The sequence below is a fragment of the Cimex lectularius genome, unplaced genomic scaffold (genome assembly GCF_000648675.2).
Source record: "Cimex lectularius strain Harlan isolate CLEC.00 unplaced genomic scaffold, Clec_2.1 scaffold45, whole genome shotgun sequence".
Lineage (NCBI taxonomy): Eukaryota > Metazoa > Arthropoda > Insecta > Hemiptera > Cimicidae > Cimex > Cimex lectularius.
The window spans coordinates 2,176,745-2,198,814 of record NW_019392634.1 but is presented as its reverse complement, the minus strand read 5'-3'; the positions used below and the strand labels follow the sequence as shown (position 1 = coordinate 2,198,814).

At 33.7% G+C, this 22,070-nt stretch overlaps 1 protein-coding gene across 8 annotated transcripts; it reads right to left on the bottom strand.

The window, feature by feature from the left end:
- Positions 1–402: 402 nt before the first annotated feature.
- LOC106662805 (pecanex-like protein 1) lies at positions 403–21,360 on the bottom strand. 8 transcript variants are annotated; one of them, XM_014387159.2, is made up of 25 exons: positions 21,021–21,360; positions 20,688–20,884; positions 14,427–14,659; positions 14,280–14,368; positions 14,091–14,214; positions 13,888–14,010; positions 13,530–13,637; positions 12,416–12,493; positions 12,172–12,264; positions 10,768–12,065; positions 10,530–10,694; positions 9,768–10,073; positions 9,547–9,703; positions 8,967–9,362; positions 8,711–8,904; positions 8,418–8,648; positions 8,234–8,340; positions 8,014–8,161; positions 7,750–7,901; positions 5,967–6,150; positions 5,734–5,903; positions 4,062–4,180; positions 3,537–3,673; positions 3,324–3,464; positions 403–1,255 (listed from the first exon to the last, which is right to left on the bottom strand). In XM_014387159.2, exons 1-25 carry the CDS (start codon positions 21,189–21,191, stop codon positions 1,115–1,117), a joined length of 5,262 nt encoding a protein of 1,753 aa, XP_014242645.1. In that variant the 5' UTR covers positions 21,192–21,360; the 3' UTR covers positions 403–1,114. The 8 variants fall into 8 exon arrangements, with proteins under 8 accessions (XP_014242645.1, XP_014242646.1, XP_014242648.1 ...); XM_014387160.2 differs by having other exon boundaries at positions 3,537–3,664; XM_014387162.2 differs by having other exon boundaries at positions 13,530–13,616.
- Between the last annotated feature and the right edge of the window lie 710 nt (positions 21,361–22,070).

The following is a 22,070-nucleotide window of genomic DNA, read 5'->3' as shown; positions in this document are numbered from 1 at the left end:
ACCGATGTAGCAAGTGGTACTTTTGCTCTTTCTGAAATGGCCCTAGGAATTTCAAACATAATTGTGTAAGGGTGAAGGGGCAGGAGAGTTTAAAAAGTATAAATAGGTGTACACAGGCCCTGCATCCACCGCACCCAGAAAGTTGGCTTGATATACATCTTGCATCCGTCTTATGCTGACATTTTTGACTACTGGTTGTTACACTAGTTGCTAATTGCATTCACCAAAGCCTTCTAGGTAATTATTAATTGCCTTTTTTATCCTATCCAAAGGCAAAATTTACCATCTTTGATACTTTCTTGACAGATTCTTCGAAAGCTAGAATGTTTAAAAATGCACAGTGGCCTGTATTAAATTAAGAAAAAAGGGGGGGATAAAATATATCAAAATAATAGAATTAAATACATATTAAAAAGTATAGTTTATTTTTCCATTCATACAACTCCCATTTTCTAAAAATAGAAACTGAACACTTTTTGCTCTTTTACATAATTCTGAACAAATTAAACAACTGAAGAAAAGAGTCAAACATTATTTTTATATATTGAAAACTGCTTCGCTAAAATTGATTCTTTATTACACCACCGATTTAAATGCATCGGCTGAAATGTTTCAACATAGGCAAAATTTTATTACTCCTTGAAAAAAAAATTGCCAACTAAAAAGATAAATTCAAACTTCTTTTTTTAACAAATCCTTACTCCTATGATTATTTATAGTTTTTAAATCAAATAAGCCTTTAATGCACAGCCAAGTTCCTATACCCAGATTCTAATGTTATCTAATTAGTAGGTGATAAATAAATTTATTCTAAAAAGTTGCGAAAATGTACAGTTATTCACAATTACATATACAGTAACAATATTATTTACATAAATATTTATTTAATCAGTCTAACAAGTTAAGGCATATGAACGGCTTAATTTTAATTTATTACAAAATAAAAAGTTAAATGTGTAGAAATCAACAGTATGATGATGATCGATGTTTTTGTTAATATATATAAACAGTCATAAAATAATCGATAATGACAAATAATTGTAAATATTGTACAAAGAAAAAATCTTATGTCAATTGTATCACTTCTTAATCCAAACATTACTGACTACTAACATTATAAATCAGGCCCTAAATCGATAATGCCTGATTCTGCAATAGGAACATACCTTTCTTCAATTTTAACAAGTAGAATAGTACGATCGACATGAGATCTCCTGGTGATATCTCTATGACAAGGGACCCACTTGTGGACGACCTGAAATCACATTATTCCACGATTAATTAGAACTAATCCATATTTGCTTAGTGTCATAATTGACCATATTATTCTTTTTATCCAAGGTTTTTACTTGAGATGAAAAATTAGTGTCACAAGCGAGATTCGAACCCATGACCTTCAGCCCAATACACCGCTACTTTAACCACTTGTATGTCACGATAGCTCAAGGGGTTAGAGCAGCAGCAAATTTAGCCAAAGGTCGTGGGTTCGAATCCCCGTGACACTAATTTTTCATCTCAAGTAAAAACCTTAGATAAAAAGAATAATTCTTTGGAATAATTAATTACAACATCAATTTTTTAAACATGTATACATTATTACACTAATGGACAAATTTAACGCCCCACTCAAATTATTTAGTTTAAAATTAATTACAGAAAATTAGGAGCTATTGTAGTCAAAATAAACAGTAACTAATGTTTGTTTACTTTTGTGTACAATGATTAATCCCAATTGCGCAAAAAGTAGCATTGTGCCCTTTCACGCCTAAAGAACACTTTTAGTTAATCCCTTTACTTCATTGATTTCGTTCTTATTATTAAACCTTTTCAATGGCTCCAGTAAGGCATTTGAGTGAGTAAGACTATGTCAGGGACATAACATTATAAAGAAAGGATGCACAGCCAGCAAGAAGTCGTCAGGAGACTGAGTGTAAATGACAACAATAGGAAGGATTCTTCAGCACTTCAGAGAAACAGGGCTTCACACTAGAAGGCTAGTACAAGGTCGATCTAAATCTACAGATGAGAAGACGAAAGATTCATTCATCATCAGGTTCTGTGAAATCGCAGCATTTCGGGATAAGAAGTCCGAAATGTTTCGATTTCCTCCAGGACTGTAAGAAGAAGGCTCAATGAAACTAACCTCAGGGCCCGGCATCCAACTCATGGTCCTCTTCTTACCACAGCTCAGAAAATGGCCAGGCTTCAATTCGCATGGGAATTGGACATTGGGGGATTAGGGACTAGTTATAGTATATGAGAGTTAGCCCCACATCTTCAAATGGGCAAAATTTCATATGGATACGCAAAGGAGAAAGGTACGCCCTATGCTGTATGGTTTCTCAGGTGGCTTCCACGGTGGGTCATTGATGTTCTGGAGTAGAATTTCTTTAGATGCCCACACTGAATTAGTTGTTCTGCTAGAAAGATGTCTAACTTCATAAGAAATAATCGAAGAATTATAATGTAGTGCCATTTGGCACCACATCGGTGAGAGATTCTTGCTAATACAGATAATGCCAGGCCACAAAGATTAATTAAAGTTCAATGTGACGAATCGTTTTTATTCATACAATGACAAATGATCCACTTATGATTGGCACATCATTGAACATTCTTTCTTAAGCCTAGTATTCACTTTCTTTGAATCAACTCATGTCATGATTCAGAGTGCACTCTGCGGAAATCCAGCTAAGTCACTGCTCTCAACAAAAAACTATATCCACACAATGATTCATATAGCCAAAAAATGATTGAGGAGCGTTCTCTTTTAGGAATTTACCTAACTCTTTGTTTTAACAATAAAACACGCAATAAAAAGTTACCAAAAATGTGGTAGTTTTGCAAATTATTTCACGGCGGAAATAATCTTTTAATCACATAGAAAACCAACTGATTTTAAACCATTTTAACCAAAAAAAGGAAACAAATTTTACGAAAAGTTTTAATTAAAGGGAGAGGGTAAATCCATGGGGTGTCGATGCAATCGCTAACGTTTAAGCATTTGCTATGGCAATTCATCACTGTAAAAGTCCTGAGGACGAGGGTTTAAATTCTTGGCTACTCAATACAATAAACCATACTTACAAATGGGCTGTTTATTTATTTTTATTAAATTCACTAATTTCGTGGTCCCCTTGACTAATTAATATATTACAATTAATTAAGGTTTTAGTTGAGGTAAAAAAGTCAATGGCATGAGCAGGATTCGAACCCACGATCTTCGGCTTTATGCCGCTGCTCTACCACTTGAGCTATCGTGACCTTTTTATTTTTTTTTCCAAAAACACTTTGGGGGAGGAAAAGGAAATTCTAATACATACCTGACCCTCCATTCCAGGTAGGGGCACCCAATCGCCCCATTGTGATCTGCCACCTTGCGCTCTCATTTTCTCATCTGGCCAAATCACATCTATACGTCTTCCCAAATTTATACAATCATAAACCTGGTTTGGATCTATTATCTACAATTGGAAATTAATAAATTAAGTTAAATTTTATCTACTAATACAATCCTTTATACTAAAAGCGCTTACTCTAACTCTAGGAAGGGCAGCTTGTTCATTTGCCTGAGTAGCGGGTGATAAAAGGCCGGCTAAAGATGCCAAAGAAGGCTTTCCGGAAGAAGCAACACTCGCCCTTGCCCCACCCCTTTCTAAAGATCCTGTAATACCTTATTAACAAACAAAAATATCGCTATTTTCCTAGTACTAACAAAGTAACTTGTTTCCAAATATATGGCAATCAAATAAAGCGTTTTGAATAACTTCTTTAAGAAAAAAGGGTATTTGACCACAAATTATGCCAGTCATAATTTCATTTTTGATTTTTTTAAATTTAAGCTCTGGAATATAAATTTATCAAAAATTATTAATTTGAAGAAACGACTAAGTTGCTAAACAACTAGAGTAAAACATTATAAAATTAGAAATTTACAACTCTAAATTAATAATCTCTATAATAATAATAATAATAATAATAATTAGAGGGTAATAGTGTAGATAAATAAATTATTACTGAGAATATAATTATATTATATAAATAGTAACACTAATTATTACCACCAGATTGACGATTAGTGTAAGTTGTCATTGCATAGACCCCTTCATTTCCAAATCCACCGTCATCCTGATGCATGGAATTACCACTAGAACATCCCTCGATGCACCTTTTTCGTACTCTATTAACAAATGTGTGGTATTTAGTGACCGTTAATTAATTTAGAGATTGTGAGATGCGGTCTGGTGTGACATAGGTTTCGACAAACATTTTCTTTATCGTGCTGACGAATGAATGAATTTGAAAATGAATTTCTATCAATGTATAAATTATTTTTTTCACATCTTACATGTATTTGTATAATTTAAACAATGGTTATAAATCCCAGGCCCTGAAGATGAACTCAATAAAGACTGAAACGTTGACACGAAAAAGAAAATGTTTTTCTAAACCTACATCACACCAGACTGCGTATCACGATTTCCAAATAATTTATTAACAAAAGTATTTTTGAATTATTATTTTTACATGTTTGGTCCTTTTCCATACAAGGAGATTTTACATAGGCAATTGATCTCCAGAGAGATACTTTGTCACATGTTCACATATAAATTTATTTCTTATATTGGTTTATTTCTATAAATGTAGTGAGGTGAAATTTCTGCGATTAACATTTACAGATACAATGTACAAAAAGTTTTGACATGTGGTTGTTACTTTTTCTTTCTGTTATTGTCCACTGTGGTTTCATGTTTTATTCCACAGAGGGCCTGTCCATTTTCTACATTTCAGGCTGTGATTCTCATTTTATGTGATAATTCAGGGGAATTGAGAATCTTCATGATCCCCCTGCAAGGCTTTCTGGTGTTTGCATTAAAGTACTGCCTCTTGCTTCAATCATAGCTCATTTAATCACTACTAAGATAATCTCAGTTGATTTATTTTTCTCAGGGTACTGAAATGCATTCCCTGGTTCACTTTGCCAAGCTATCAATTATTTTGACACTGATGCAAAAGTTGCATTCGTTTCCCCACTTGGACATCCCTGGCTAATAACAACTCACCAGAGCTTTTCACAAATTAGCACATCCTTCATCACCTCAAGTGCAATGGTGCCTGAAGCCAAATGGCCTTCATTTAGCGCATTTGTAGCCGCATAGATATGTAGCCCACAGAGAGCACGTGAATACAAAGCATGATCACATCGCCTTCATGTCAAAGCCACAATGAGAATGGCATTGATAAACCTGGCAATGTTCGAACATTACAATGCACCAGCAAAACCAAGACGATTAAAATCACATGCGCCTTCATCTGTATGTCAATAATCACTTAAAAAATGAGTAATGATACTTTGAAGCATAGGACATAACAAGTAAAACCTTTAGAAATAATCCTTCTTCTTAATTTTTTCATTGATGACCCATTGTTGAAATAAGTGTACTTGTTGTCCCAAAAACAAGACCCTGTGTTTAATCTTTTCATAAACCACAAAACTTTTTTTAAATTGTAAAATCACTCCTTGATTGAGAAATGGTAAATAAATTAATGATGAAAAATCAATGAATGTAAAATGGAAATGTTTCTAATTTTAGCCCCTGAATGATATCAATCACTCCATTATTTAAATAATGCCATGATACAATAGCTAAATATTGCCACAGGGGCTGAATTATGAGATTGTCTCTCATTATGTCGATAAGGCATTAAAATTGAATGTGTTTAAAATACTACCTTGTCCAGAGTCGTATTGCAGCATTTTTTATCGAAGTAGTTGTAATCGGACCGGGGAGAATGCTCCTAAGTTGGCTATTTGTGTCTGAATAAGATGTTGTCAAAGGAGAAACAAAAATTGGATATCCGATTGGCTGGTCACACGAGGAATTAATTATATTCCTTAATGCCTGAAATTAAGTTATTAATAAACATTTATTGTACGTGTACTATAATTTTAAATGTTGGCTTACTTGTTTGGCGTTTTGGATGGAACCCCGTTCCGGATTTGTGTTTCTCAAATACACCAATTCTTGCTGCTGCCCTGCCCAAAGACCTCTCACGCATTCACGATTGAGTTTGATTACACGAAAACTCAACAGACGTTTGTTTAGCATTATTATCTTATATTCATCAGCACCATCGTCAGTGACATGCCTATCACAAGCAATAAACAGACAGTTAATAAAGAGTTTAGTATAACAATTATCAACTCTTTGGTTGAATTGATTGTTTAATTTGAAGAAAAATTAATTATTAAAATAAACGAGACAGGCAATGAAGACACTATATATTCCCATTATTCAGAATTTAGCAGAACAGTTATTATTTAAACCTCTATAATAAGGGGCATCGGTGGCCGTTAACATTTAATGCCATAAGGTAAAGATCCCTCGTTTGTCATTTACAAATGAGCTTTTTATCAAAAGCGCTGGCACCCCAAGGTTTCATATTAGGTTGGCAAGAAAATAATGATTTTTTTACATGGAAAAAGATATTTAACTTCTGAAAAGTAATCAGCACGCAATATATCCAAACATTAGTTGAACAAAGATCTGACTCGTAGAAGAAGAGTATACCCGATTAAGAAAGGCTAGGTTGACACATGGACAAAATGGACCAAAGCATATAGAGAAAGTTTGATGTGTCCCAACTAATTGGAGGGTCCTTAGCTCCATATAGGGAGCATGTTCCTACACAGCCACCCAATATGAGAATTGTGTTTGAGCATGGCAACAAGATCTGGGTCCCCTTGTTCTGATTCTTGGAAATAGGGTTCTTTTATTTATATAATACTGATGGCTTGTGTCCATAAGATGTGTTGAGTGAATTTATTAGCATGAATGTGTAGTGTGAGAGGGCCAAAGGCAGAATATTGAATACTCCATTGATTTTGTATTTATTTCAATAATAACTAATTGATGTTTTGTTCACGGAGCCTCTGGAATTCACCTTGGTGTCAACACGGATAAGATCAAGGTCTGACCCTGGACTGCCAACATCTAACCTTTATGAGTCTTGAGGCCTGCCAGTAATTCATTGTAAACTACAAAAGCTGGAATTGCCGGTGAACTGTGAGAAGTATAGGCCCAACTCTGTACACGCACGTGTATATGTATATACATGGGTACACAAATTTGAGCTTATATAAAACAATAAGCGATTTTTTATTTAAATATACCAGTAATTCTTCAGGACTTCTTTCAATACATAAGCTTAAGATTACAGATCTATATATTTATTCTGTGTTACTATACATTCCAAGTTTCTGAACAAACAAAAAATCACTTGTAATTTTCATCCGAATGGTTCATGCACACTCAATTTGAATTTCATCACTTTTAAGATCACCATAAATTAATCACAATCACTCTATACTAAAGCCAGGTACACAAATTAAACCGACCCATGCATAATACTAAACAAACAAGAATGCACAAGGTAAATACTTTCTCATTTGGTAAAAATAAGTACAGGGGACGTCGATGGCCGTAACGGTTTATGCGTTGACACGGCGCTCATCAGCGTAAGGTAAAGGTCCCAGGTTCGAGCCCGACAAACTTACAAATAGGCTTTTAAAATAAAAAAATAAGTGCATGACGAGACTGGTCAAATGTGCTTTAGAGCCAGGTGACCTTATTTTGATTTGCCCCTTAAAGTGGGTACTAAATATTAATTTAGTAATGTTTATTAGAATTAATTTAGTATTATTTATTTATCGTTAGTACCAAATTTACAAATTGACTTAATACAAACCGTAGAGCAAGTAATGATGGAGTCCCTGCCAATACCGCGGCTCTCCAACTCGGATCCCCTTCGTGCGATATGACCAGTTTTTCCCTATGTTCTGTTATTGCTGCGTGTAATAAATTTGGATCATCATATTCTTCTGGTGACATGAAATGATCCTGAAAAACAATTAATTCAAGTAATTATTTGAAAAAATTAATTAATTAAAATCATTAGTCATAAATTTTAATAAAGCTAAAATAGAAAATAAATGTTGGTACAAAAATTTACTTGGTGTAGTTTTAATGACATCCTAACTGCTGGAGCCACCACACTTTTTAAGAGTTCCATATCCGAAAATATCCATTCGTCTCTTAAAGATGTAATACGAAAATCTCCTTTAAACAGAGCATGAAGTCCGTAAAGAAAAAACTCCACACTGTAAAAATGTTAAGGTTAAATACAAATGATGGATTAAATATTTATTCGTTAATGTTGATCATTAATTTACCTTGCAGTAGTATTGTGAGAAACAGCCCCAAGGGTTCTTCGTCCAAGTAAGCTCAATGCAAAACACAATGACACCAATGTTGAATCTTTTCCTGTATCGGCTAATTTCTAAACGGGACGATTCATACATTTATTAATATTAAATAGGCATCAGCTTTAATAAATCATATAATAAAATTTAATACTTTTTCTCTTTTTTCATTGCAAAACTGTATCCAATGTAAATAGACAGTGCAGAATGATGTCCTAGTCACGCCTGCCACTCGGAAATCATAATCTTCATCAATATTTATATTAAAAATTGGATCCAGCTCCACAAAATTTTTACTAAGTGTTGGCCTCAATGCATCTAACAAGACTGGGCTCTCCAACCAGGTCTCGAGTCTTTCTGACCCAACAGCGTAATATATAATGCTCTACAAAAACAAAACAAAATTTAATGGTACACATTAATAAATAATCAATGTATATGGTTTACCTTCACATAATAAGTGACGAGGACTTTTCTGAAATCAAAAACTTGGAGCATTGATGCAGCAGAGTTATCCGATATGCTATATCCTTCTAAAATATAACTTGCAGCTGTAACTTGCCATGCTAACCATCTTAGTGAAAAACTAGCATTTAAACTTAAAAGATTTGGCAAATGGCCTGGCTCACAACAGCACCAACCTTGAAGTTAAGAGAAAATGTAACCTCTGATTTTTTTTTTTAATAATATGCAATAGAGTTACCTTGATTGTCTTCGACACCTTCTGATATGGCTTCGACCTCTCTCTGTTGGCAATATGTGCCCCTGAATTCGAGACCTCTCATTTGGAAAGTCACTAGGCCGTTTCCAATTTCAATGATATGGACCAAACAATTTAAGTAATCAGAAGCGAGAACGAAACAATCCCCTTGTCTCACGATGCCCCAACGGCCTAAGATGATATCTCCACAGAGAGAATGTTGTAAGGAATGTGTTAGATGCTCATAAAATATCGAATTGAGATTATTGTCGTCAGCACCCAAATTTCTGTCTAGATGTGAGCAGAGCCTGGTATTGGAATGGTCGACTCGCCTTGTGTTATAATCTCTTTCCCAGAATTTAATCGGCCGCACATAGGAACTGATGAAAATTGCACTCCCTAGTTACAAACATAAAATGTATTTATGAAATAGCAAATTTATCAAGTACAATAGCTGAACATTCAGAGAGTTCAGAGTATTGAAACAATTTTCTTCCAAATTTAAAGAATTATTAAGTTAATTTAAATAAATATAAAAGATTTTTGTAATTGATAAGTTTTTGTAAAAAAAATAAATACAAACCAAGAAAAGGATTGAGAGGAGCTGACACGAGGGCCGAGAGTGCAGCTTGAAGAAAAGTCATAGCAGAATGAGGTACGGAAAATGGCTGGGCAAATGCATGAAAAGCCGAACCCCATGTAATTTGCCAAGGAGCGATATATGTCACAACAAACTGAATCTGAAATAATTAAAATTATGTTTTTCCATTTTTTTTTTTAATCTTATTTTATTTTTTTACAAACCTTGAGCAAAAATTCATAAGTTTTATTCAGCGCAATAGCAGTAATGAAGTAATCGACAAGGAAAGTTGAAGAATATTGGCGGAAATCTACTTGGAAGAGAAGCACTGCAAACGTGAGTACTAAAAATTGATCGTGAGGCTGTGAAAAAGCGGAACGAAGGGCTTTCAGGCCGCAGATAGTCAAGACAAGTGATGCCCAACCAGGCCCCATGTTAGCCGCAAGAATTGAAGAGTCCGAAGTGAGCCGAGCTAACATTAACACAGGATAGACAATGTTGCTCTCCAGAACACAAAGCCAAACGTACAGCTGGAAATACAACATAATATTAAAGGATGTGCCTAAACTCTTGTTTTTATTTATAATAAACCATTTTGTTTGTAGTATAAAAATTAATAAGATCAAGCAGTATTTTTGTTTTTCAAACAACAAAAACATTACGACAGCTAGATAATTTAAGTTATATTTCTGTAGTTGCAATAAAAAATGAAAATACATTGTGTTATTATATATATTATTAGTAATGTGCATATTATTTTGATCATCATGTCATACAGTTTAATTTTATATTACACATTAAAGACAGGTGACTCAGCCTTACTACACCAGCTTATGGACCTTGTAATTAGTCCCTGAACCCTGATGCTTCCTGGCGTCCATCTGTCTAAGTATATTATATATAAGTACAAATGTTAATGTTAAAACCACAGTCATAAATTGAAATTTAGGAATAAACAATCTATACAAAACTAAAAATAAACTGACTTTTTCAAACCACATAACTGTAGGTGGGTGGTGTGGTTCATAACGAGGTTGGTTGGAGTGTCTGAGGACTGGCCTTGCTAAGCAAAGCCATGGCAGTTGTTTCCGTAGTTGAGGCATTATGTAGTGCAAAAGAAAACCGAGTGCAACAGCAACGCTTCCCATAACCTGCAAAATGTTTTATTATTAATTAACTGAATGTAATTTACATTGAATAATTTACAAAAATTTGATTGCTTACAGGATTGAGTTCTGGTTGTAATGCAGTAAATATTGAACTGCAATGAATTCCAAAAACGACTAGAGCAATCACAGTGCAAACCAACAGATCGGACATGAGCCTGGTGTTGACTGTCGCTTGCAACTTCTTTGGTAGGGGATCTTCTTCGGGTTCCTCTTTCACATCTTCTGTCTTTGGCACTTCTTCCACAATCCACAGGTGTGTCTTGAGAATGTTCAAAATGGGCCCAGGGTCACTTGAGCTTCGACTAAGATGATAACTGGCCGCAATCAGCAGTCCACAGTAAATAGAAAACAATATATGCTGTGAAGATTTCTCTTCACTGAGGCCACCGTAGGCAAAACCGTATAAAAATATAACAACAACACAACTTCGAAATACACAGTATAAAGCACTTCTTAAACTGCAAGTAGCATTGCCTCCAAAAATATGCATATCTATTTGTTCCAGTAAATACATGCTGAATGTATTTACCTGTGGGAACAGACCAAGGCCGAAAAGGACAGGAAAACACAAAAGTATTATACATAACAGATCTCTCATAAAAAGGGTTAAATGTACAGTTTTAAAAGTCAAGCCATAGATAGAAAATGTCATTGATGTTTTTGGTACATTAAAATGTAATAAAAGTATAAGAGAAGCCACTAAGACAAAATATACAGGTCGAGAAAATACGACAATTCTATTATATCCATGAGTCGGAGAAGCAGTATCAGGTTGAACACTTTTTATCAAAGAGTATTGACTTCCAGCCATCACAAAACACAATATAAATGCATGCAAATCACGATAAAGTTGAAGATATAATAAAATAGACCCAAGAACCCCAACACTCGATGCAAGGATTATGCTTAAAAATGTTTCCACATAGCTCAAGTTCCTGTCAAGAACTGCTAAAAGAGTTAGTCTGTCAAAGTGTATTTTAACATAAGGACACCATGTATGTCTGTAATATCTTCTTGGAACTTTAGGCGACTCCATTGTTGGCCGATGACGGTGAAGTTTAGGTTCTGTCGGTTCTTGCTGGGGCGTCTGTGGAGAAAATGTGTAAACTGACATAGGATGGGAAGGGATTCTTGGAGTAAGCGACTGCAGAATGAAAGAACCTCCGGGGGTTTGAGTGAACTGTTGTAACGTGCTCATTGCTGAAGAAGAACTTGGAGCCGAAGGAGGAACTGGAAACCTCATGACTGTCGGAGTCGAAGGCGTCGGCAAAAGGCAGCTTAATTCAGCCTTTTTATTGCTATTGTTGTTAACATCATCAGGCTTCAGTTCCCTTTCACCAGAACCATTCATTCCTGAAAATTAATTGTCAAATCAAAATCTACACTAAAAATCGTTATTCAATTCTTATATTCAAAAGAAACCCTGAGAACTTCAACAAAGACAGAAAACAAAACCAACCCGAATTTTGTCTTGCCATGAGAGTTAAAGTACGATGATGTTTAGGTTTATGACAGCCCCTCCTGTTTCTTTGCCCTTCATTTGAAGCCCAAACTATAAAAATAGGTTTGTTAGTAATGTTATGCACAGAAAACTGACCACAGTAAAATATATTTTTGACGAAGGAGAGTTGAAAAATGGTGTTAGTACTTTTAGTTACTTTTAAACACATATTTTACAGTGGTGATTATATCATTCCATTTACCTGGACTACTTGGGGTTTTTGGAATTGCGCCTTGCTCTTGTGATGATTTTCCTGGGGGAGATTCAACATCATCTTGAGCTGCATAAAACATTTAACAAATATGGTAACCAATTCATTAACTATTTCAAGACACAAACATGCCATTGATAATACTGTTGCCATAAAAATAACTGAAACTTTAACACTACAAAAGAAAAATTAATTTGAAGAACTTTTACAACTCTTCAATGCGTTGATTTTAAATGGGTTCATTTTTCTACTACAATTTGCTAAAGTGATTTTTTTTTAAACCAGAATATATAATAAAAGAACATTAACTGAACTAAAATGTACAAAGGGTATATTTTTCAATAAAGGTCAAATGTTCTGAATTTTTTAAAATATATTTTATGCTTATTGGATTAATTATGTTATTAGAAAGAAAAGCAAAAGGTTGTGTTTACTAAAGGTTAAAAAACTAGTTAGTTAAAGCTTCTTCCAAAGTACATTTTATTACTTCAATTTTCTCTATTTTTATCCCTTTTGATATAAAATATAAAATTTTTGAGTTTCAAAAAATGGGCAGACATCAATTTTTTTACAAAATTAATAATTTAATTAAAATAATTGGTCAAGCGGACCACGAAAGTAGTGAATTAATTAATATTAATTTCTCCCATCTGCAATCACAATTTGATTAAAATTTTAATAATATATAAAATATATAAATAAATTATAATTGAACTTGTTATTTTTGTATTTGTTGTACGTTAATGTAAAAATAGTTCAAATTTTAGAAATTAATACCTTCTTTTTCATTACATTTGTTTAGATTTTGTCCATTAAAAAGAAGGTTGTAACAATAAAGCTATCATGACTATCACAATATCATGAAAATTAGAGCTCTGGTGATAAATAGATGTGATTAAATCTAAATTGTTAAGCTGTGTGCAGAAAATCATATTTTAAAAAATCATAAACCTAAATCATTTAGAGAGCTTTTCATGCAAAAGAAATAAGAGATAAAACATGCAAGGCCACCAATTGAAAAAAAAAAAAAATCCAAAGAAATGTTTTTTAGTGTAAGAAACAACTGATAAATAGAAAGGGCATATTATTAATTAAAGGAACTTACTGGGTTGTTCTAATAGGCTAAGTGATGTATCTGACAGGGTGTCATCAGACAGTGTGAAACTCCAAAAGCCAGCTTGATATGTTTCACCTGGATCGAATATATGCACAGCTAGATAATACATCCACACCAAAAAATAAAAAATAAAAATAAAAAATAGAACAAAAAGTAGTTTAATTCCTTTGCTGCTTGTTACCATGTTTATTTCACACACGCATGCATTTATAGCTATTTACAAAAATGTATATTTTTAAAGAGCAAAGCAGTATTTTTTCTGGACCAGAAAGGAAATTCTCAAATACATTTCAGAAGCCCTGTAACAAAGTAAAGGAAATGACGGTGCAATAAACAAAAGACTCACCATGCAATGTCGGTTCGTTTTCACCGTCGGTGTTCTGAAACAGCCAGTCAAGGCCACTAGGACTCAAAGCTTCTCCATCATAATCCTCACTTACACCTCGTGATGCCATTGCCTCACGGCGAGCTGGAACAAATCAGCAAGACACCAACGTTAGTCTGAGATTAAACAGTTTCTTTCTATATTATACAATTTCTTTCACTTACATTGACTAAGACGATATCGTCCTTTTCTCCTTTTATGTCTGTGATGTAGTTTCCTTCGGCCAGAATCGATCATATCCACACCTTCTGAGCTTTCCAAAACACCACTCAAGCTTTTAGCTGCACTCTATGAAATGCATATAATTAGGAAAAAACAATATTTAAAATACATATAATTATTGTTTACATTACCATTGGACGTACCAAATTTCTATGGAGGGACACTTGACTCAGTGATCTACTGCTTCCAGCATTCATCCAACTCGAACTCGCCGCACAATCTAGACAATCATTTCAAGTAATACAAATAATGTCATAAATATAGTAAGCTCCCTCTACCTTTACGGAGTGAAGGTATGTTGCAGCTGCAAGGACCTTCACTGCTTTCTGAACTGTTTTTTCTGTGAACATCTACCTTGAGATCTACGGTACTAGCCATTTGTTGCGCTTGCATTTCATTGCTGTCAGCCACTGATGATGCAGGAGGGCTGCAATCAGGAGTGGCACTCATTCCTGCTCCATTGCTCGCACGGTTACTATTTAATACTTGCATTTCAATGCCTTCTTCCTCCCTTAAAAAAAGTATGTATATTATTATTTATTTATTTAAAAAAATCATTCCATTGAGTAAAGTAATTAATAATTAGTATTAATTTTAATTAATTAATCTTTATGTAGAGTATTGGTTGAAATGAAAAGCTAGTGTCACGAGCGGGATCCCGGGAAATAGAATAAGGGAAGACTTGCTTTTAAATATTTCCCTACAATTGAAGAACGGACAAAATCGAAATGGGTACTTCCCAATTTTTATAGAATGCAAATGTTAACAGGTCATGGGAATTTCACAGCATGCCCCTATAAATATTAAAGAAGTCTGTTATGCTCAGTATACAAGACAGAAGATATGTAACGCATAGATTCTTCTCGTTCACTCTTCAACAGAGAAAGGGAAAACTAAAGGCTTTATTCCCAGAAATTTGGCCACCAGAACAGGAGTGAGAAAAGTGAATTCAATGTTTTTAAATATTTCAGTCCGGACATCATGGGTAGTCCGACTTAATTATATGATTTGGATAATTATATTCAAGTCAGTTTAATCATGTTTTTTTTTTTTTCAATAATTAACCTATTTGTGTATATAGTGTATTTATGTAACTATTGAGTAAGTGTTCTTTAGTTAGGTTAATATGGGATAGTGTCCTTTGCATTAATTGTAAATGGGATACTAGCAAGAGGAGACTCATTTACGATACTAATTTAATCACAGAAACAAATATTAAAAAAACCAGCACCTTGTTTAGTTAAGTCCCTTTTCACGAACCAAAATTTTGGTAAATTGGCGCGGTTGCCACTATAAGGCCTCCCGGAATAACAGCAGGGTGGTGTAAAGACAATAAAAACTTATTAGCTATTAACTAATATTAGTAAGTTTACTAATTTTTGTTTCATTTGAGATGTTTTCTGGTATATACGTTTGTTTGTTTTTTCAATACACAAAATTAAAAGTTTTGTAAGCACAATTTAAAGGTTTTTGTTTTGGTTTTTTAATAAAAAAACCAACAAGAGTTTAAAATCAAAATAAACATTCTGTTTATTTTGTTTCTTCTTTGTTATATAATAAAAAAAGTAATACAAGGCATTTTGTAGATTCTTAACGTATCATCTAGGTTCTTCCTAGGTCCTCATTCCTAGGTCTGCACCCTCCAAGTAAAATTATAAAATTTGCCTCGAAATCAAACAAGTCATATTTATGACCCAGCTTGAAACAACTTGGCTTTGTATATCACCAAGAAACAGCAAAAAACATTTATTCGTGAAATAAGCCACAGGAGCTGAGATCTTTCTAATGAAGAGAAAGGTATACCAGATAAGTGTGAAATTTTATTTTTAATAAATATTCCTCAATTTTTTACTGATTTAAAAACCTTGTCCATTGAAACCTAATTTGACTTTGTTAATTGATACTACTTTATGGCCATACCACAAAAACTACATTTCTCATTGTAAATCAAATTTGTGTAATGTTGAGTGATTTAGCATGAGAACAGAAGGCCAATGTAATCAATTTCAATTAAAAGTGAATAAAAGATAAAATTAAACATGTAAAACATTTATGATATTTTTTATAAACACTGTCTATTTTCTAAAATAATAATAGAAAGTATGATTATAAAATAACTTGTCAATTACTTAATATCCTTTTTACATATTGTCAAATTTTATAGTTTCATTATGAAATAAGGCTTCAGCATTGAGTCTTGACAAAAATTTCTGCAACATCATGGTCCACATATCTGACTCGTCTAATATTCTTATAAAGTTCGTTGGCCATGGCTGCAAACGGTACTGGCTTGTGTTGAACCTTTTGCATCAGTAAAAACAACCTACGATATTTTTGGCCATTTCAATGACAAATGAGCTTAGTCAAATGAATGATTTTAATGTCTGAGAGCAGTTGGCCAAGCTTGTCCAAAAGAGCGAGCTACTTCACATATCTGGACATCAGTTGTGGGACAAGAATCATTTTTCTGGGGCTTCCAACTTCTTCAAAATATAAGGAACAATATACAAAACCTTCAATGCAGCACTTTGTCTTTTCCCCAGCAATCAAAAGGTCATTTATTTTGTCTAGGCATGACTTCCTCGGAGGTGAGCTTCTTACATCTTCCTCCTCTTACAGTGACAGTATATGAAATCTTTTGACTTAATAGTGTCAACAATGTCCTTCCCAAAATTACTGTAAGAAACTAATACTTCACAGAATGTGTACCAATAACTTTTATTTTTCCTGATAGTTGGTTATCTCATTTTTGCCCATTTTATACAGATAAAGGTTTATTTGGTTTCTCTAGATTACTCTAAGGGGGAAGCTATTTCTTTTAGGAAGATTTCCTTTGTTGGTATGATGTTATACCTGTTTTAGACTATCATCTCTAATCAATATTCTTTGCGACAGTTTTTAACAGATTTAATTTCTACTGAAAATCTTTACAATAATATAAAAGAATGCATTAAAAAAATGTTAATATATTTTATTCGGAGATTGTGAGATGCAGTCTGGTGTGATGTAAGTTTTAGAAAAACATTGTCTTTATCGTGCCAACGTTTCGATCTTTATTGAGATCATCTTCAGGGCTCAAAGTGTTTGTTTTCTGCGTAATTGTGCCATTCTTGTGTCTCGTGTTTAGAGTGCAGAAAACAACACTTTGAGCCCTGAAGATGATCTCAATAAAGATCGAAACGTTGGCACGATAAAGAAAATGTTTTTCTAAAACCTACGTTACACCAGACCGCATCTCACGATCTCCGAATAATCATTGACTAACGGTCACTAATCACCACACTAAGTTAATACAGTTGAATCCCGATATATAATCTATCTTCAAGAAGGCAAAGAATAAGTACAATAATCAACATGTTCATTATATCAAGATAATGGTTTATTGAGAGAAAATTATGAAAATTCACTAGTTTCGTGGTCCGCTTGACCAATTAATACATTACAATTAATTAAGGTTTTTAATTGAGATGAAAAAAAAAATGGCAAAAAGGAGGGAAACTCATAAGGTGGGGTTGAGATGGGAAGTTGGTGTCCGAGTGGATCGAGGTCACGATAGCTCAAGTGGTAGAGCAGCGGCTATCTAACCGAAGATCGTGGGTTCGAATCCCACGCTCGTGCCATTAATTTTTTTCATCTCAACTAAAAACCTTAATTAATTGTAATGTATTATGAAAATTATTGAAAACAATGAAGGAAAATTGAAATCATGATTATATCGATGTTATATCGAAAGTTGTACGCAAGGAAAGTTTTTATTTCATTTTTTACGGACATATATGTTACTTTTATAAACATTATATATGTTTTTTTGTTTTTTTTAATATTGTCAATTTTTGTTTGCATCTGTGGACATGCTAATTTAATAGTGTGAATTACCCTGAACATGAATTGCTCCTAACCATCCCTAAGTTTTCATCCATGTTTGATTCAGCTAAAAGATAACATATGCAGTTGGTCAATTTCATGGCACCTTTAGGACTGATACTCAGAACATCTTCTGGTTCTTCATCTTCTTCATCATCCATAACGTCTGTTTCAATTACAATTTTATCGTTATTAACACTTTCACTGCAGAGGACCCCATACGCATCCTTGTTACTATTTGCAGAAAAATGTATGGGTAACTTTGAATTTTTCATTAGAGACACATAAACCCACTGCTTATCTCTAGAAAGCAGTCCACCATACCAGATCTGCCCTTCGTTCTTTTGGTGTACTCATTTCTTTTAAGTTTGCATAAATTTTCGTTTATTCCGGTGTTAGTGATTTTGTTATCATGCAAACGTTGAACCTGACTTTCAGAAATGTTTCTTAAGTATTTAAATGTGTTTATTGACTTAAAGTTTGTTTGTAGGATGTTAATTTTTTCTCCTTGTGGCATCAACACACTTTTCATACGTAGTATTTAGGAATGTGCGAATTTAAAATTAATGCTGTACTTCCAAGTACCCTGTAAGTTCTATTGTAATATTTAGTTTGTAATATTGAAATACTAAAAAAGTAATGCAACGTACATTTTTTTCCAAATATGGGAAAAGACATCCTGCCCGATATGTCCTGGCATTGCCCTGGATAACGTTTTATGGCTTGTCACAAATATGGTTAAATTATGTATAAATTAATTATTTCATAGATTTATTATGTTTCAGTTTAATGTTATTTTGTTTAAACAAATTTATATAAACGAAAAAAGTAATTAGGTAAATAGGTTGTTTTTTTATTCGTGTAATTATTTATTTATTTTCAGTTGAATTTATTAGCATGTAAGTGTAAATATGGTTTTATATTAAATGTGTTTTCAAAAGATGATTTTATTTTTTTATTTGCTCCCAAAATCACCAAAATTAAAAAATAAATGTTTGTTGTGAGGGTTTGCCTGAGGACAACCACATATGTGTCCAATTTAGAATTTACTTCAATTAGGACGTGTTGTAGCTAATCGTATCCCATGTGTTTTTTATTTGTTTTACTGAGATATTAATTTCAGGGGCATCCGCCTCCCCTCATCAGTCTTGAGTTTCTCAATTCTAATCTGGAAATACATAATAAACTAATTTTATGTTTCTGGAGCAGAAACAATAAACTCAAGACTGATGATGCCCCCAAAATCAAACTATTCAAAAAAATAAAACACATGGGATATTATTAGTTCCAAGACATCCTAAATTAAATAAATGGGGGGAAAAAGCCTAGAAAAAGAAGAAAACTTTTTTTCAGTATTTTTCCCAATCATTATAGGCCCATATTGATCGATTTTTGGAAAAATGTAGTTTCAGCCACCAGGTACCCAGACCCATAATTGACCTCCTCAGTGAAAGTGTTAAGAATTCCACATCATGAACATAATTCCTGAAGAGTGATGGGATATTCTTCATTTTGTGACAAGAGTTGCCATCTGATGGGAGATTAGTTTTCATTTCCGGTGCCATGCCCAATATATTATCTTTTAGGAAACCACAAGTTCTGAAGCTTTTTTCTCAATATTTATTGTGGTTTCCATTACAAGCAATGTACTTGTCAGTAGCATCGGGTGTTACAAACAAAATCTTGGAAACACCCACCACTGGTCACAAAAGATCCTTGCGGTCTACCTTGATCCATTCTTGTAAGAAAAGCTCTACCACTATATTTTTACTATTCATTTATAACTCCAACTGAAGAAGTCTACAAGAGGAGTAGTCAAAGAAAACAATGTGGGACAAAGAAGAATTTATGGTTTCATAGTGGTCACTTAGTCAAACACCGAGATAAATAAAATTTTTGGATATGCCTAACTAAGATCAGAAGAAATACGGAGGGAGCTAAGTGAATCTAAACCAAGCCAGTTCAATCTTTCCAAATAAGACAGAGCAGCAAGACCAAATTTTAAGGCCATATTGCTTTCCTCTGTAGTATTTCTACGTTGCTAATCTCACCGCATATTCCAAATGGCTACGCACATGGAAATGAAATAACATTTTAACTGCCAAAACATTTTTACAATCTCTAGAAAACCTGGTAATTAAACCAAGATTGCGTAGAGCCTTACCTCAAATCTGCTTGATTGGTCACTGAAATCACCCTTTCTGTTAAAAATGACACCAAGGTCGGAGATAGTGACAACCTCTTCCCATCTCTGACCATCAATGAAGTAAGCAAAACAATCAAAGTCACGAGTTAAGATGTAAGTGACTTTGATTATTTTGCTTACTTCATTGATAGTCAGAGATTGGAAGATGTTGACACTTAAAATTAATCGAGATTTCAATAATAAAATATTATTAAATTCACTAGTTTTCGTAGTCTGCTTGAAAGATAAAATATTATGTTTTATCGACTTTGAAGACAGAAAAATATGTTAAACCAAGGGGTCTGAAATGCATTGGTTTTATATGATTTAATGGAACTTTTTCAAGGGAACAGTACTTTCTTATGATGTATGGCGATACAAAATATTGAGATTTCATTCCTTTTTTTCCATTAAAAAATCAGATATAAAATGGGTCTTTGTATTTTTAACATTGTGAAAAATCTTAATATCATGACAGAAATTTCATTACCTGAGTGGGGAAGATTGTTGACTTGTGTGGTACAATTGATGTTTGCGTACATCTTTGTCATCGATGATCTCTTCTACCATGCATTCTGGCTTATCGAACATGTGATGGAGTGACAGATTTATTAACTTTGTTGTAGCAAACAGAATAAAAACACTGGAGCAGTATCCGCTCCAAACCAACACGGAAGGTGGAACGTACTAGAACAAAACAAATTTGACATATCGTCAATTGAAAAATACAAATAAATGTGAATTTTATTAAAACAGTAGATACAAAATCAAACACGTAGACGAGAATAAATTGAAAAATCAAGTTGAAAGTTTTAAAGCTCACCAAGTAGATAGTAAATGGCAGGCAGAGAAGAAACAGCCACAAATACAGATGAAAAGTGTTGCAGAAAATGCTCTGATGTGGGTCGTAATACCATCCACCAGTTAATGATGCCCATACTCCTTGCCTTAGTATTTCCAAGGTTTGTGAACCCATAATTTGTTGGGCACTCATAAATTTCCTATTTCTTCAAAGCCTGTCATCCTCCTCGTCATCCGAACTGGAAATTCTGGTCAACTGTTGACACCCCTGAACCCATGACCGTATAATAATCAACAAATTCCACAATCACATTTCTGCTAATATTTTTCTTCTCTAGACGACCTAGGGAGCGTTGTAGAAATCCTTCGTCAGCTGTGCTGAACTACAAATCCATTTAAAAAACCATCACCTCAGTGATAACGTCAACGTCATCGACTTCAACCAGTTATCCAAAACTTTTGGATAATCACAACCACAATTATTCAAAATATCTTAATAAAGTGCTAGTCATAGCCTTATAAAGAGGTTTAATAAGAATCATAAATTGTACTGGCATTAAACTAGTTACTATCCTCAGCAGTGGAGCAAACCAGAAACCTTATACAATTTGGAATGCCTATCCCTACTTTTCACAAAAACAGCGAACAGGCAGACCAAAATGATCGATAATTACCAAATTACAGGCTCATACTCTGCAGACAAAAAGGAGTGTTTTCACAATATGCTATTATACTTAACAGTCGAGATGTCTGTTTTCAGTATTTTAAAACTTGATTGCTGAAGATCTGTTACATTTCCTAAATGAGGATTACATTGGCACATAGTTCTTGTAGTGAAATGAAAAAAATCCAATTATACAACTGAACTATATATATATTCGATAACTGGTGCAAAGAAAAGTGGCTCAGTGTTAACCCAGAATTTAAAATTGCAATTGATACCAACTCTGAGTATAAAGAACCACTGTTTTTAATTCTCATCGCCTTACATTTTTTTAATATTGGGTCTGACAATACAAAGCACCAGCCCCTAGTCAGAGGTATAAAATGAAAAAACATTAAAAAATAAATA

Bases quoted from the DNA above. Each gene is read 5' to 3' on its own strand.
- LOC106662805 (XM_014387159.2), bottom strand. From the start codon at position 21,191: ATGAGTGCCCAACAAATTATGGGTTCACAAACCTTGGAAATACTAAGG. The intron at 20,885-21,020 runs GTGAGCTTTAAA...GTTTTGTTCTAG, and splicing joins TGCCATTTACTATCTACTTG to TACGTTCCACCTTCCGTGTT. The intron at 4,181-5,733 runs GTAGTATTTTAA...ATTTGTTAATAG, and splicing joins GCAATACGACTCTGGACAAG to AGTACGAAAAAGGTGCATCG.